Source organism: Odocoileus virginianus, chromosome 2, assembly GCF_023699985.2.
Source record: "Odocoileus virginianus isolate 20LAN1187 ecotype Illinois chromosome 2, Ovbor_1.2, whole genome shotgun sequence".
Taxonomy (NCBI): Eukaryota; Metazoa; Chordata; class Mammalia; order Artiodactyla; family Cervidae; genus Odocoileus; species Odocoileus virginianus.
This window is the reverse complement of record NC_069675.1, coordinates 46156016-46173676: the sequence shown is the minus strand read 5'-3', so window position 1 is coordinate 46173676 and position 17661 is coordinate 46156016. Positions and strand designations below refer to the sequence as shown.

The 17661-nt window shown below is 39.4% G+C and overlaps 1 protein-coding gene across 9 annotated transcripts in view; it reads left to right on the top strand.

The window, feature by feature from the left end:
• The window catches only part of KDM3A (lysine demethylase 3A), a 55265-nt gene that overhangs the window by 6476 nt on the left and 31128 nt on the right, over positions 1-17661 (top strand). For 4 of the 9 annotated variants that reach the window (XM_070479389.1, XM_070479395.1, XM_070479401.1 and 1 more), the window contains 8 exons: positions 2506-2661; positions 3852-3962; positions 7537-7639; positions 8382-8506; positions 9184-9256; positions 9359-9447; positions 15888-15938; positions 16118-16281. In XM_070479389.1, coding sequence (XP_070335490.1) covers positions 2506-2661; positions 3852-3962; positions 7537-7639; positions 8382-8506; positions 9184-9256; positions 9359-9447; positions 15888-15938; positions 16118-16281 — 872 coding nt within the window. Of the gene's footprint in view, positions 1-2505; positions 2662-3851; positions 3963-7536; positions 7640-8381; positions 8507-9183; positions 9257-9358; positions 9448-11260; positions 11375-13286; positions 13340-15887; positions 15939-16117; positions 16282-17661 lie in introns of those variants that run through there. The other 5 variants (XM_070479382.1, XM_070479407.1, XM_020889466.2 and 2 more) reach the window with 5 other exon arrangements.

Genomic DNA, 17661 nt, shown 5'->3' with positions numbered 1-17661 from the left:
TTGAAGTTAACGTGATGTGGGGCTGAAGGACTGGGGAAGATATCAGAAGACATGGATTCTGTGGCTAGAAACAGAAAGGAATATGCTCAGTCTCTGAACACCTCTGTTTTGAAGGACCATTGGTTGGTTATGGTGATGGATGGAATACATAGAACCAGTGGAAACATAGAACATGGGGCCTTGTCACATAATAGGTGCTTACACATTTGCACTTACTCTGTAATAACTGCAAGGATAAAAGTCTGTCATACCAAGAAGATACGTGCTTCTCAGGGGAAGTTGCCTGAGAAATTAGGCGTGTACATTTTGAGATTGGGAGAGGAGAATAGGACTGGTCTTAAATTTAATTGATTTTAAAGATTGATATTATATAGCCATAAATCTGGAAAAGTTTGGGATTGAGGCTAGTGGTATATCCCTTGGGAACTTCCTGCCTTCCAAATGGATGAGAGAAACAGAAGGTAAGAGCCCAGTTCAGGGAGAAATTTATTCACTGAACAAGTATGGAGACCCATGAAATACAATGGTAAGTAAAAGCCAACACAGACTTTGACCTATCTGAGTTTTTAATGTCAGTCAATTAACGACAAATAAATAATTCAAAATGTGGGTAAGTGCTGGAAAGGAAAAGGACAGCATTTTGAGTACAGTTAACAAGGGACTTCTCTTGGGGTAGAGAGAGGCTCTTTGGTAAGGGACAACATCTTTGAGGAAAGGATTTTTTAATTGGATTCTGATGAGTGAATGGAAATTAAGTAAACTTTTTTTCTTTTTCTAAAGGCTGAAAAGGAAGATAGAATTGTCTATGAAATTATGAAGTATTGATGGATTTACTAACTCTTTGAAGCCAAAATTGAGGGCTTTTAAATCAAATAAAAATGGTGATTTTTACACTGACTATCGAGGGAATATATCATATCTCAGTTAAAACATAAAAAAATTTTAAAAGACTTAGAATAAATTAAAGGAAATCCTAAAGGCAATCACCCAATGAGTATTTCTTGGAAGGACTCATGCTGAAGCTCCAGTACTTTGGCCACCTGATGCCAAGAGCCAACTCATTGGAAAAGACTCTGATGCTGGGAACGATGGAAGACAAAAGGAGAAGGGGGTGACAGAGGATGAGATGGTTAGTTAGCATCACTGGATCAATGGATATGAGTTTGAGCAAACTCCGAGAGATAGGGAAAGACAGGGGAGCCTGATGTGCTTTGGGGTTACAAAGAGTCAGACGTGGCTTAGCAACTGAACAACAATATAAAGGGTAGCATATTCTTAATGGGTTAAGGAAGCTAAGGTGTTTTGGTACATGTATATGAATTTTAAGGTTTTGTGACTGATTACTACTGCATTACTATCATAGAGACCCACTTTTGGACTGAATTCTACCTTTATATCTTAAAATATCTGTACAGATTTTAAGGGGGGTAATGTTGGAAACTTTTAGGTTGGGGTTATAACTAAGGCTAAAAGATATTTTACAAATCAGAAGCAGGAAATTTCAGAGTTACTTGGAAAATAGTATTTTAAAAGTAGTTTAATTTTCATATAAGAAGTTACACAGGTAGTTTAGGAAAATTCTGGTGTCATTTATCAATTACTTCTGTATTTAGCAAAGTTGTCTTGGAGTTCAAACTCTGAGGTAGATTTCCCAGTGTATTCAACTCAAAGCATTGAAAGTGCCTCTTGCCGAATCCTGCTGCTATCAGAGGAATGGAAAAAGTCAGTGGTGGATTGTGTTGTTGGGGGTCATCATCAGCTTACTGACAGTGTCAACACAGAATTACAATGCCCTGCGACAAGTACGTCTTAGGGTTTCAGATTTCTGTCTTTCAGTTCTGCAAGCTCTGATGTCTAATTAACATATGTAAAAGCCTTCTACATGGGGTTTCTTTTCTCTTAGGTCTTCCCAGAGATTACTTGAGGACAGATTTGCCCCCATATCCTTTGACTTCTCTTCCCAAAGTGGCCTGGGAGCCAAAGCTTCATAGTTAGACTAGACTAACGAATCTGGTTATTATTATTTTTTTACTACTTATTTTTGACTGTGCTGGGTCTTCATGTCTGTGCGCAGCTTTCTCTAGTTGTGGTGCACAGGTTTCTCAGTGTGCTGACTTCTCTTGTTGTGGAGCACATGCTCTAGGCATGTGGCTTCAGTAGTTGCAGCACGTGGGCTCAGTAGTTATGGCTTGCAGGCTCCAGAGCATAGGTTTGGTAGTTGTGGCACACGGGCTTAGCTGCTTTGTGGCATGTGGAATCTTCCCAGACCGGGGTCGAATGCCTGTCACGTGCATCACCAGGCAGATTCGTAACCTCTGGACCACCAGGGAAGCCTCATATCTGGTTATTTTATCTGGGTTGAGAAGGGAAGTAAGAGAGCAGGAGTGGAAGCAGCGTATTCACAGACACAGATCTGAATAGACTTGATCAGGGTCTAATTTCATCTTAGGCATTTTTCATGTTCTTGTTAATCAAGTCTTCTTTCCTTCAATTCTGTTTGTCTAGGTGTGTGTGGAGTTTGATGGAGAATCTTGGAGGAAGAGAAGATGGATAGATGTCTACAGCCTCCTAAGGAGAGCCTTCTTAGTGGAACATAACTTGGTTTTGGCTGAACGAAAGTCTCCTGAAATTTCTGAGCGAATTGTTCAGTGGCCTGCAATAGTAAGTAAAACTCGGGCTTACTGAACCCCTGAGAAGTTCTTTCATCCATTATGAACGAAACAGGGAAAATCTATGTAGTATCTATAGTTGGCCTTCTGGAAAATAATAGTACAGATATATGACATTGCAGAAGATTCAGAAAAAGCTCCAGGATCTCCTGTCAGCCCTGCTAGGAGGCCTGCAATTCTGGACCCTTGACTTCTGTGTGTCTCAGTTTCCTCACTTGAAGAGTAGGGAGTGAGGGTAATTTGGGGAACTTCTAGGTCAAGGGTTAGAAACCAGCAGATATATACAGACATACAGATCTTTTTGGTTTGCTCCTTACAGTGTTTTTAAAAAAATCTAAATTAACTGTCTACTTTAAAAAAATGTAGAGAATATTCTTAAAAATCTAGATTCCCATTTCTTATTAACAACAATAAGATATGGACACACTAAAGCCTGTAGCAATTCCTTTAGCAACAGTAGGCTGAACCTGAATAGGAGGTGTTGCCTGGCCCCTGTCAGGATTTCCACTCATGGTCTCATGATCTTTAAGTTTCCCCCAGCTCATATTTCTTTGACTCTAAAGACACCAGCAGTCAGTATATGATTGTGCCATTTCTGCACCGGAAGTCTGGTGCAGTTAAAGGCAAAGAGTGAGCCCTGTATCTGAAGAGGACAGTTAATGCTGTTTGAGAGGTGAGTTGGGACAGATTTGGGTAGTTGAAAGGCCAAGAGGATGATTAAAAGGCTGACCAGCTTGTGAAGGGCCTGCATGCTGTGTGAGCCAAATTGAGATTTCGCCCATGGATGAAACGAGCCCCTGAAGGGTTTTGAGAGATGTAGGATTTTGTTTAAAGTTGTATTTTGCTTTTTTACTTTTTCCCCCATCTACTAAGAATTTGCTAAAAACATGGCCCATTTCCCCAGAAAAATAAACTTAAAACAGTATTCTGCATAAATTTGGGGCAAGCCATACATCTGTAAACCCAGACCTATATGACTCTCAAATGTGTATCTGGTTTAAATGATTGATTCTAGATAAAAACTGTGTGCTCTTGTTTTGGTTGCATAAATAGTTATTATTGAGATATTGGTAGTAAATAAACAAATGAATGGTTTAATCTCTGTGTGGAATATTACCAGTCCCCATTTTCACAATGATACTAATAGCAGTTATGATGCCAAAACATTTTCTTTTGTTTCAGATGTACAAATCTCTGCTGGACAAAGCTGGTTTGGGATCCATAACATCTATTCGCTTTTTAGGAGATCAACAAAGAGTATTTCTTTCTAAAGATCTTTTAAAGCCTATACAGGTAAACCATTAGAACCAATATTAGGCCCTAAAAACAGAAGTATAAACTCCTTTAATGTGAGAACTAACATATTGACGTTGATTGTTCCAGATCAGATATCTAGCAGAAAAAAGGACCCATCTTATGAGCAGATGTTAGACATTAATGCTCAATGTTAGCCATTGGGTTGGTACTGTTTATTGGGTTTGGAAGGACAAAGGTACTACTGTTGATGGCTTTTGTGTGTAATATGAAATAATTTTTAAAAGATAATATGAAAATAATTTTTAGATTAACTGTTACTCATATATACATATATCTGTATGCATATATATCAGTCCTCATTATTTGAAAATTCTATATTTGAGAACTTGCTTACTTGATGAAATATATTTGTAACTCCCCAATCAGTATTTTGGTGCTTTTATGGTCATTCACAGACATGTCCAGAGTGGTGAAAATTTTGAGTTGTCTGACACTTGTTCCCAGCTGAGGTTTGAATAAGGTTCCGTTCTGCCTTCTTGTTTCATCTCTTCTACTGTAAACAAGTGTCCTTTTCAAAGTCTATTTAGTACTGCATTGTTGGGTACTTCAGTGTTTAAAATGGTCCCCTGGGATACTGCTGAAGTGGTCCATATTGTTCCTAAGTGAGTCTTAGAGAGAACATGTGTTAGCTAAGCTTCATTCAGCCATAAGGTATGGTAGCTGTGAGTTCAAGGTTAGTAATGCAGTAATACAGCTTCCCCGCTGGCTCAGGAGTAAAGATTCCATCTGCAGTGTAGGACCCTCAGGAGTCTTGGGTTTGATCTCTGAGTTAGGAAGATCCCCTGGAGGAGGGCATGGCAACCCATTCCAGTATTCTTGCCTGGAGAATGGGGGTCAGAGGAGCCTGATGGGCTGCCGTCTATAGGGTCGCACAGAGTTGGACATGACTAAAGCGACTTTGCATGCAAATAAATGCAGTTATATATGTTAAAAACTTGTGGAGTTTTTTCCAACAGAAAGACATAAAACAAGGTTATGTATTGATTGGTTGATGTCACTTGTGACCAGAGGCTTCAAGAAACCTAACCCCATCTTTCCACTAGGAATGGTTCAGTATTCACTAATTCAGTGTTTATGGTGACCTATCACAAACAGTATGAATCAAGTGTGTGTGTGTGTGTTCCTGTTCTTTCCAGTTAGCTTACAGAACTACCTTTTTCTTTACAACATTTAAGCTCTTGGGTCTTGCTCAAATGTTTGTTTTTTTCCTTTATTATAAAAATGTTGGGAGGGAGGGGAAGAACATGCACGTTAACTCCACAGATCACTACCTTGGGAGTAATGTTGGTCTTACAATTAACATTTGTTGTTTTAGTGTCATTTGTGAAGGTCAGTTATCCTCTTCACCCTCTTTGGTTTTGTGACCTGACTTGTTTCTGTGGCCTGTAGAACCATTAAACCAGTTTATAAGATAGTTTAGGACCAAGGGTCATTGCCATTGCTGGGTCTATATTGGAAAACTCAAAGCACTGGCTTTTCTGTGCTCAAGTCTCACTTTTATTTCCATATCCTGGAAGTGAGTGAAAACAAGATTCATACTCTGAACCTTATTTTATAATGTTTAGGTGAATGGAATAGAAGAAGATGCTTTTACTTAGTTGTGGGCACAAGTTATCTTCATATATCATCAGGTAGATGGGGCTTCCCTGGTGCCTCAGAGGTAAGGAATCTACCTGCAGTGCAGGAGCCACAGGAGACACGGGTTTGATCCCTGGGTCAGGAAGATCCCCTAGAGGAGAGCATGGCAACCCACTCCAGTATTCTTACCTGGAGAATTCCATGGATGGAGGAGCCTGGCAGGCTCCAGTTCATGGGATCGCAAAGAGTCAGGCGTTGACTGAAAAGACTGGGCGCACATGCATGCATGCTAGGGAGGTTATCTTGATATTTTTCCTACATTGAAATGCGGAATCCTTGCTTTTAAGGAGCAGGGAACATACAGGAGGGGCTGTGGAAGACTACTACTGAGCAGAAAGTAGTTTTTACTTCTTAGCATTGTTTTCAGGACAGTTCTATTTTTCATCTTTAATGTGTCTCATCTTTTCAGTTAAAGTAGAGCTCAGTTTTGTTTCTTGAGATTGAAAAGATCAGGAAGTTTTTACTCTCAAGGAGGTGCACTCTGTGCTGTTAGTGTGAGTGTTATTAATATACTGATTGAGGGAGACTCTGCATGTGTTCTTGACTTTTACTGGTGATAATTTCCAAAGTTAAATGCTTTAGAGCATTCTCTTGTAGAGGCAAGTGATAATGTAAGGCTTCTACTGTATGAGACTCTATGTTGGCTGATGTGGTTACCACAGTAGGAGGCTTGTTCTAAATAATGAATAGAGAATCTGAAAATTATTTGGGGTACGCAGAAGTTGGAATTGAAACCTAATGTCTGTCTTTTGGATTGAATTCATCTCAGTTATAGGTGGATAAGAAAAAACGACTTAAGTGTCCAACTCAGTTACATGGCACCTTTGATGAGCCCTTGAAACTCTTCTAAGCAGAATCCAATTACTCTACCTTATTTAAGAGCTGTTTAATGTTAATGGCTCTCCCCATTAATGCTCCTTTACCTTATAGTAGGAATTGGTGAACACATTTAAATTTTTTGAAATTGCAGTAGCATGAGGGGGAAAAAAACAAAAACATGGCTCATTCTGGTAATTAATATTTCACTCTTTTGAAGCCCCTAGTTTAATGTTACTTAAGAAATTTTTTCAGCATGGTCTCTCTACAAGGCTATTCTTCCCAATGGGAGAAATGGATGAACTATTTTTAGCCACTGTGTACCCATTTCACATGCAGAAAAGCATGAAGGCCTAGTATTGGAAGGGCTTCTGTACTATATGGTTTCTCAGGTCTGACAGGTTATTCCTATTGACAATCTGTATACATTTATCATAACTGAGTATACACACAAAGCCAGAACACTGTGGAATAATGCCAGAAATAGAGCTGCCAAGAATTGAATGTTTCAAAAGTGGCTACTGAAGACCTAGGCTGTTTGTTCATTCAGCTTTTGTCCCTCCTCACCCCCACCTTTACCATTTGTAAAGAAGAATGCATTTGGAATTCTGGTTAGGGTAAATGAATCTATGTGAAATGATATTTGTTAAAAACAGCAATTTCAATGAAATGATGCTACAGATCTAAATATTTTCTTATGTGTGTCTTCTGCCCCTTGCATTTGGATCTGTGACTTCCCTAATCCCTAGAGTTTGGGATACAGAGTATTTTTGGCATGACTAGCTACTTTGCTTATTATATGTCCCATAGCCTAAATTCTGTCATGTTTAAAATTATGCTTTGAGCCACTCTTAATATCTGTCTCACTCTTAGCTTCGAGTAGCTTCACTTCTATCTGCCTTATATTTGTGATCATTTGATGGTTTCCTACTGTTTGACTTGTCTAGTTCATTGGAGTTGCAATGGTTTACTGCCATCAAATGGCTAATTGACACTATATTAATCCCTGTGATTAAATGAATTGAAATAATCCACTGGAATTTAAACAACTGTTCTTATTTGTTACCTTAAAATACAATGATTTTCAATTTTTCAGGATGTAAACAATCTCCGTCTTTCACTGATGGATAATCAGAGTGTCAGTAAAGAATTTCAAGCTTTGATTGTGAAACATTTAGATGAAAGCCATCTTTTACAAGGTATGTGGATTGTCTGTTGGTGATAGCTCATGAGTTGACCAGTGATTAGTTTGTAAGCTGTGTTTTAGCCCTTCTCACTCATTTGCTCATTAAAATGTCTCATTTTTTAGTAATTCTTTAGATGCATTTCCCATGCAGCTTGATGAGAGGAGGACTGTATTCTATAATGTATTCTAAAGCCTCTGAAATGTGGAAAGCCCAAGGATCATGTGAATAACATAAAAGTGAAGTAGATACTGAACAAGCTCAGCTATATTTTGACATGAAATTTGATGTTTGGAAGTTCAGTCTTATAAAATGAGTAAAACATTAATTTGGTGATCTTGATCTTGCTAGTTACTGTTATTGATTTTCTTGGTCAGTTTCATAATTGTGAATGTTTTAGGAAACTTAGAAGTTCTGACGAGGTTCCTGAATTTGGATCCTCTAAAACTGCATAGGAGAGTGAGTTAGGTCTCAATGAGTTATCTGATACTACCTGGTCTGATACAGGTGCTAGGATAAATATACTGCCAAGTCTAGATAAAGCAATAGGAAATCAAAGCTTTAAAATGGAAAGTTTACGTTTTCTCCTACCTTTGCTGAAATGTCTGTCTTAAGTTTATAGCAATATCTTTTAATGTTTCCTTTTTGTCTATTGCATCTTTTTTTAAAGACTTGGGAAAAAATTATGCTGGATAAATGGTGCTGTTCAGAGATAATGCAAATTGCTCTAAGGATTTTTTTAAAATTATTTTTTAAGGTGACAAAAATTTAGTTGGTTCAGAAGTAAAAATTTACAGCTTGGACCCATCAACTCAGTGGTTTTCTGCAACCATTGTAAATGGAAACCCAACATCAAAAACTCTTCAAGTCAACTGTGAGGAGGTAAAGATGATGATAATTGCGTGTAAGATAAGTTAACAGGGGAAGATAATTATAAAAAGGAATTACAGTATCTTATAAGAGCTAAATGGGGCTTCTCTGGTGGCTCCGACAGTAAAGAATCTCCTGCTTGCAGTGTAGGAGACCTGGGTTCGATCCCTGGATCGGGAAGATCCCCTGGAGAAAGGATTGGCAACCCACTCCAGTATTCTTGCCTGGAGAAATTCCATCAACAGAAGAGCCTGGTGGCCTATGGTCCATGGGGTCACAAAGAGTCAGACACGACTGAGTGACTAACACTTTTACTTTCACATACCTTTGTTATTTTGTATTAAAATATCAGACAGAGTAGAAAAAAGTCAGTTATTTTTTAAAAGGAAATTATATGTAAGAAACCCCTATTGTTAACTAGTTTCTCTCGTGGCTCAGATGGTTAAGAACCTGCCTGCAGTGCAGGAGACCCAAGTTTGATGATAATTGGGTCAGGAAGATCCTCTGGAGAAGGGATTGGCAACCCACTCCAGTATTCTTGCTTGGAGAATCCCATGGACAGAGGAGCCTGGTGGGCTATGGTCCGTGGGGTCGCAAAGAGAAACACGACTGAGTGATAGAGGTAATTTCTGGTATATTCCTGAGCGTTTTTAAAATTTCCTGGTATCTTTGTTTTGTTTGTTCTTAAGATTCCAGCACTGAAAATCGTGGATCCATCACTGATTCATGTTGAAGTTGTACATGATAACTTTGTGACATGTGGTAAGATACTGTTTGATTAAAACTTTTGTTCTCCTTTCCCCTTCATCCTTCTTACCTTAAGAGAAACAGGGAGGCTGACTTACCTGTGTTTAATTATTTCAGGTAATTCTACAAGAATGGGAGCTGTGAAACGCAAGTCTTCGGAGAATAATGGAAACCTGGTTTCCAAACAGGCAAAATCATGCTCCGAGGTAGCCTTGCTTTTTTTCTGTCACTTGTGTGAAGCTGTCTTTAATTCTTGCACTGCATGGCCAGTATGTTTAGTGGTAATAAGGCTGTTTTCTCTGCTCGTCCATGCTGTTGTGTCTGCGCTGTGCTAGTCCCAGATCTTGGCCATAATTTCTATGCTCAAGCAGATGGAGATAATATAAGTTTCTGGTTCACTATTTTTGATGTTGGTTGAAAATCCTCAGTAGATTTGACAATTCCACCACATGGAGGTATTTTTAAAGGTAAATTGAGTTGTGTGTATCAAATCAAAAGAATGCCATCCATGAGAAGAGGGGAGGAGCCTTAGAATTCTGAGTAGATTGGTGTTGAAATAGGACTCCCACCTGGACAATAGGTCTGGATCGGTCATTCATGATTGGGTGAGCCAACATACTTGCTTTTTGAAGGAAGCAGTTGGTTTGCCATTACTAATTTCTGCCAAGAAAAGTACTCGCTTCTATGAGTGGCACTGTTGAGTTCAAGTACTGGATTTACTTCTATCCTCTTGAAGTAGTTAGGATTTGGATCAAGAAACTTAAGGCTGTCAGCTTTTCCATCTCTTCCATGCTGTGGAGAAGCTGGTCTTCTTTAGCTCTTCAGGTACCTCATGTTCTCTCCAACCTCAGGAGTTGCTGTTCCCCTTTCTCTTCTAATGCTGTCTTCATTCTGATTAACTCCCATGTATCTTTCTAATGTGATATTGCTTCCTTGGGGAAGCCTCACTTAACATCTCTACTATTGTTTTAACCCATATCCCAGAGTAGGTCAAATTCTCTGTTTTATTATGCTTTGTAATTACTAGTACATGTCTTTAGAACATTACAGTGTACACACTGGGGATAGTCTTAGTCAGACTTCCCAAAAGATTGGGCTAGACACACTAGCCTAATAAGGGGATGGAGGACTGGGATAAACTTCTCAAGGGAGTATAAATACCAGGGTCAAAATTTGAAATCTGGGTAAAAAAAACTTCAGGCTCGCTCTTTAAGTGAGTTGAATCCTTAGGTCTTATTACAATACAGATAACTTTCTCACAACTTAGGTATCCAAATGTACTTAAGTTACATGGATATGTTACTGTGTTATAATTGTCAAAAATGCCTTTATGATGCTCTGCTCCAGACTGGAGTTTCGAATTTTAAAATTGACCAAGTTGAGATTGTTGGCAGCATTTTGGAGGGAAATTTAGGTGTCTGGAGGAAGAGGGCAAGGAGAGATGGCATGAGAGTGGTCAGAGTCATTGAATGAATCTGAGATTCTGAATCAGGGCAGACTGGACTACAACATCAACTAAAACCAAAGCAAACACATACCACACAAATACTAAAGAAATCTGGGTAGCTAGGATGATCGACTTTCCTGAACCTTAAGCCTATGTTACAGGCCACAGGAGCTTTGATACTTGAGCAGAAACTTTGTAAACCGAGGTATTTAGTACCTCTGTCTTTCTTCCATATGTGAAGGCTTGACCTCGGGTGGTCCAGGAAAGAATGGAGAGGTCATTTTGGAAATTAATATTACTCCCTTTGCATTTTGCCTTAATGTTGACCAGATTGAAGTAGTGTAGTAAGGATTGTAAATTGAGGATGTCAGGCAAGTGATTACTGCCTCTTAGAGGTAAGCTTATGGGATATTGTCAAGTGATCCAGGGTATTAGAAGCTGAAAGAGAAGCAGTAGAATAGTAATCTGTCAGGTTTTGGCATTGGATAAATTGTTAGCAGTCATGGATAGAGATAATAAAAGGTGATTTGGAGAAGTTATTTGAGTGTTGTCTGTCATAGAGAAGGCATCAGTGTAAACGGTCAGTGAGATGAAAAGGAGAGCCACATGATGTTCTGATGAGGTGGGGACCGTGACTCAGGAAATGGCATCCTAATGGATCATGGAGGAATCAACCCAGGGTACAGGTAGGACTGGGGTCATTGGGGATGTCCTCTTGGGAAAGGTGCCAGTTCTTTAGAGTGTCAAGTTTATCAGTGAAGTGATAGGCAACTGAGCAAGTAAATTTATGACCTTGAAGGCAAAGGTAGTGCCTGTAAAATATAGTAACATACATATGTAAGTGATCCTCTCTTCCTGACTCACACTTTTTTCTTTTTTTTAATGGAGACAATCATGAAACTGTTGAATGAAGCCACAAATTAATGAAAATATTTATCATATTCATAGATTAGTAGCTGATCTATAGATCAAGAAAATATTAGTCTTTTATGCTTTAATATTATTTATTGAAAATTCATCTTAAAAAAACTTTTTATTTTGTATTGGGGTATACCCAATTAACAATATTGTAATAGTTTCAGGTGAACAGCAGAGGGATTCAGCCATACATATACATGTCTCCATTCTCCCCCAAACTCTTCCCATCCAGACTGCCACATTACATTGAGCAGAGTTCCATGTGCTATAGAGTACGTCTTTCTTGGTTATCCATTTTAAATAGAGCAGTGTTTACAGGCAACCATAAATTCATTCTCTAAGTCTGTGAGTGTCTGTTTTGTAAGTTCACTGGTATCATTCCTTTTTAGATTCCACATATAAGGGGTATCATACAGTATTTTTCCTTCTTTCTCTGACTTATTTTACTCAGTATGACAATCTTTACTGACTCCCACTCTTGAAGGGCAGGGAGCATGTCTCTCTGCTGTCTGTCACCATCCTATCCAGCTCAGTAGGTTTGTGTGAACTTATTACTGGGAACAGTAGAATCTGTTTTCAAAAAGGCCTGAACTTTGGCTGGGAGATAAGTCCCTCAACCTATTTGAGCCTTAACTTTTACATCTAAAATGTGAAAATAAATTTGATTTATAAAAGCATGTCTGTTTCAGCTCGTAAGACCTATCCTAGAAGATGGTTATTTTGAGACATTAGTTTGCCATCTTCTCAGTCAGCTGGCTTTCCAAATAAAGCCACACTCCTTCCCTTAACAAATAAAAAAAAAGACCTATCCTAGTTATCTTCTCATTCTAAAGGAAGTTGGAGATGGTAAATTTTTACCTGGGTATTGATGTTTTAGAAATTATTACTATATTTGGGATTATGAAAAGTTATTCTCCTTTCTATTGCACTTATTTTCAAAATAAAGATTCTTACATTTTTTAAAAAAGTTACTCTCATTGAAAAATACATAGGTAACCTAGAAAAGCATAGTAAAGAAAAGATCACTCATAATCATACTTTTCAGATACTCACTATTCACATTTTGGAATACTTCTCCTCCTGTTTTTGTTTTTCTTTTTCATGTATATTCATAGAGACTTCTTAAAAAAAACAAAAACTAAAAGCCATACTCTTGTGTAGCTTCCATGATTCCACAGTATATTGTGAATGTTTCTCCATATCAGTAAATATTCTTCTTTGTCATGGGTCATCCTTGTAATCAGACAAGTTTTTGGAAACACTGGCCTGGCCTAAATTTCAGGAGAGATGGAGAGGTAAAGAAAGATGTGGGGAGAGAAAGAGAGTTCATTTAAATGTGTGAGTGAAAGGTGAGTACAGTAACACACTTGGTGCATGTCTCACTGTGTTTCCACTTTGCAGATATGTTGGATGTGTGCAGAGTTGGTAGTCTTTGGGTGACAGGAGTTTAGGATTAGGTAGATGAGAGTCTTTATTGCCTTGATGAATACTTCTGGATAAGGTGAACCTGTTTGCCAGTAGCATCTGGCTCCTTGAAGGTCTTCTCTGCCTAGCAGACTATTCCTCAGAGTTAGGGTGTTGCCTGGTTAATTGAGACAGTCTGCTGAATAGTATGAGCCAGCAGTATCCTTTTTGGAATATCATTATACACTCAATTATATTATCTCCGTCTGCTGGCAGGGAGGAACTATTGCCATGACTGGTATAGAAGACCTTCAGGGAAAACTCTTCAGGTAAGAAGAAACTTTGACCCTTGTCAAGTCAGAGGCCAGTGCAGCGGTGTGCACGTGGAGATGGGTTTGGAATCAGAGTCCTATGCCTATTAAGCTAAACCTTAGGAAAGTTGTAGAGTGATGTACTTACTTCAGTTTCTTAAAGGAAATGATCCAGGTTATGATCATTCTAACACATGGTGGCTGAACTGAGGAATTTTGCATGATGTGTTTCTGCTTTGAGATAGCTAATCAATGTGCTAGGCACTGTGGTAAAGCACTGCTGTATACAGTATGCTTCATTACTCGCCTTTTTTCTCATTACTCTCCTTTATTACTCCTCACTACAACTGAGGAAACTGAAGCTCAGAGAGCTTAAGTAATGTGCTAGCAAGTGTCAAGAGACTGGATTCCAACCAGATTCTAACACAAAACCCAGCATTCTTGGCCACTGTGCTGTTGCTGCCATTGCTGTCCAGAACTTTTGCCTGGTATGGTGAGGCACCATTGTAAAAACAAGAGTCCTTCCTTCCATCTGGTTCTCCATCCCTATTTCCAGTTAATACTTACTGAGCATTTAATATGTGCTAGACATTTTTGAGCATTACTGCTTGGCTCTTGAGTTAACTTAGAATACAGTTGTAGCTATTAATATTTTCAAAGAAGAAGTGCTAAGAGCATTTATCTGTTCATGCACTCCACCAGTCTTATTTATTGAGCATCTGCTCTGTGCCTGGCTTTAAAAGATGTAACAGTGATGTAAGAGCAGGGTCTCTGCCCATAGAAGCTTATATTCCATTGTGAAGAGACTGACAGTAAAAAAAAAAAGTAACTTAAGGTATTTGCACAGTGTGTTAGTACAATGGAAGATAGAAACATGATAATATAAAGTATAAGGAAGTTATGCTTTGGGACACTGGAAAGAGTGATCAGAGATTCTGAGGTGACAGTTGAGCAGATTTGAGGCTGAAGGATGGGACCAGCCACATGAAAATGTCCAGACCCAGAGGGGAATAGCAAGTACAAAGGTGCAGGCAAGAAAGAACTTAGAACATTTGGAAACCAGAAAGGAAGCCAGTTTAGTTGGAGCACCTTTAACAAATGCAGTGACACGAGGCGAGGGGGTTGGCGGAGACCAGACCATGTAGAATTCTAGTCGGCAGTGGAGTGACTGATTTATGTTTTATAAAGATTGCTCTGTGGTAGAATTTTAACTTCAGAAAAGAGGCAAAAGGTTCAGGCAAAAATGGAAGGAGGTCAGGCCAGTTAGTATATACGTGATAGTCTAGGGGAAAGATGGTGGTAGGGGTGGCCTGGAAAGAAGTTGATATATTCCACAAACATTTTGGAAATAGAGGCAGCATTTTCTGGTTGACTGATATGGGAAATGAGATGGAGGGTTTTTGGCTCGAGCAGTTCAGTGGATATCGTAACAAAATAAAAATATCTTATTTCCTTAATTCATTTTAAAAATGAGGAAACTGAGGCCCAAAGAGGTAAAGTTTGGCTATCCCAGGGATGTCCTTAGACTAGTCAAAGCCTCCCCCCCAAAGATCCTTCTGGGAAACACTAAGCTAATATTTAACCAAAACTGAGCTCTCATAATGTAATTCATGATCAGATAACTTAGCACCTTGACATAGTGGAAAGCTGTGCCAGAACTTTAATATTGATTAAGTAAATTCTTATTTTTCAGATGTTTTTATTTAGCATATACTAGACAGTATTTTCAAGGCCATCAAAGTAGATGTCTGCAAAGAAGATTCACATGTAGGCTACATGGTTTATATTCAGAATCATGAGGTTTTAAAACCTGTGGTTTTAAAAACTCTTACTAAGAGAAGTTCTACATCATATTTTAGGAGTTAGTAACTAGAAGATGAAGACACTTGAAAGATTCTATAAGTTTAGATCTGGTGGTAAAGTGAATGTAAAGGTCATTGAAAGAGATAATGATTGAAAAGGACAAATGACTTAAAATTTACACACATGTGAAAAGGATGGTGAAAATGGTCTGTGGATTTCACCTGGTTTAGCCATAGAATGTTCAGTTGTCTGGAGTTGAGTTTAATCTCTCCCTTCTCTTCCCATTGGGAAGACTTGTTTTTTTGGATAGTATAAACTGGGAAGAAGTTGGTCTGTTACTCATATTTTTGTAAAGGTAAAAGTACATGAAAAGGGAAGGGGACAAGTGTCTTAACTTTGTCCCACAGGCCTGTCATGACTTGATATTTTTTGCAGCTTGGGATGACCTTTGTGACTTGATGAGCCACTTACAAGCAAGAACCATGTCCTCAACCTTTATTGCATTGTAAAGGCTTATGTTGGTACCCAGTAGGCTCCACTGCCTGCAAGAGCCCTATGTGGTCTGGTCTCCTGCCAGTCCTCGCAGTAAGTGCGTGGTGGGCACTCAGTACCGCTGAACTGAATGCATGTGAAGCTGCCACCATTTGAAGACAGTCGATAAAAAGCTCACTTCTGTGCATTGCACTAGTCAAGTAATTGCCACATGGCTGCGTTTTCCTGGTATTCAAAGGTCTGTAAAAGATCAACTTGTGGTCTTTTCTAGGAAGATGCAAGTTTTGTGAAAAGCTGGAGTGACTTGTTTGATAGTCCTCAGGTATAAGTCCTTAATTTGTGATTTATTTATTGTTCTTCTGTTCTTTTCTTTTTATTTGGTGGTGGTATTGTGCTTGTTGACTACTAAACCAAGCAAATAAACTTGAATCTTTCGAGCATTTTGTAATTCTGCCACTAGGGGCTTCCCTGTTAACATCTGCTTGCTTTGGTATCTTTTAGGCCTCTCCCAGTGTGTGTCCTGTACAGTCTGTTCCCACAACAGTTTTTAAGGAGATACTGCTTGGCTGTACTGCAGCTACTCCGCCAAGTAAGGACCCAAGACAGCAGAGCACTCCCCAAGCCGCCAACTCTCCACCGAGCCTCGGAGCAAAAATCCCTCAGGGGTGAGTCAGAAGTTAAAGATGTTTAATCTTGCAACCCACCGGAATGGGTTGCCATTTCCTCCTCCAGGGAGTCTTCTCAACCCAGGGATCAAACCTGCATCTCTTAACGTCTCCTGCATTGGTGGGCAGATTCTTTTACCGCAAGTACCACCAGGGAAGCCCATACTGATGTCTAATCATAATGCAGAAGGGTTATTTTAGCCATGGCTCTTTCTGTCTGAGCTGACATTGCTTGGGTGGCAAGATTGACCCTACGTTCAGTATTTAGAGAGAGAGTGTTAGTGCAGTGAAAATTTGATGTAACGACCTGCCATTCAGTGTATCACAGGTTGTCAGGGAAGGTTAGAGTTTCCAGTTGGTCATATGCCTTCAGAGGTGATAACATGTAGTTGGCATACAGACCTACATACAACAGGTCACAGAAAAGAAAGGGGTGTGAGGAAAGAGGAGCTTTCTTGACTTTGTATAGAAAGAATGGTCCACTGAAATACTACAAACAGCTGGAGAATAGATGTCCACTTTCAAGGAAAGGGGAGCCATTTGGTTGTGTGTGGAAGACTGAGATCCATGGGAGTGTAGGGTAGAGGGAGACAGGGTTCCAGTGAATGACCTTCAGCCTGGACCTCAACTATAGCTGAGAGATGGAGCAGTAGAGAAAACAGTAAGACATAAAATCAAGGAAGCAGTAATTATGACTTATAGTTACTATTTACAGAAGATAGTGGAATAAGTAATGTAAAATCTAATCAGAAATTTAAAGTAGCCACAAGATTAATGGAGAGATGAGTTTTAAGGGAAGGATCTTTTTTAGGAGGGATGATGACCTGTGTAAGCAGTTGTAAAGACCTAAGATAGGGCTCAGAAACTGGTGTAGAAGACCACTGTAGTAAATGGGACAGTGCATGAGCAGCACAGCAGTTCACGGGGAGGACAGCAGGCTGCGGGGGAAGGAGCTTAGAGGATGACCACAGACCAGTCAGAGAGAGGGCAGAGGGGGGAGAGGTGGTTTATTCAGAGTAGAAAGAGGGGAACAGTAAGAAGTTTGGTGGTACCCAAGCAAAGATGTCTAATATGAGTGCTTCCCAGGTGGTCAGTAGTAAAGAATCTGCCTGCCAATACAGGAGACTTGGATTCGATCTCTGGGTTGGGAAGAATCCCTGGAGAAGGGAATGGCAACCCACTCCAGTATTCCTGCCTGGAGAATCCAGAGGAGCCTTACGGGCTATAGTCCATGGGGTCACAAAGAATCAGACACAACTGAGCAACTCAACAACAACGTGAGTGCGTCAGTGAGAACTTCTCCAGGATGAGATCCTTTGGTAGAGGCAGGAAAACTAGTGTAAGAGGGAAAAAGGACTTTGCATTCTGCTGAGGAAAGAA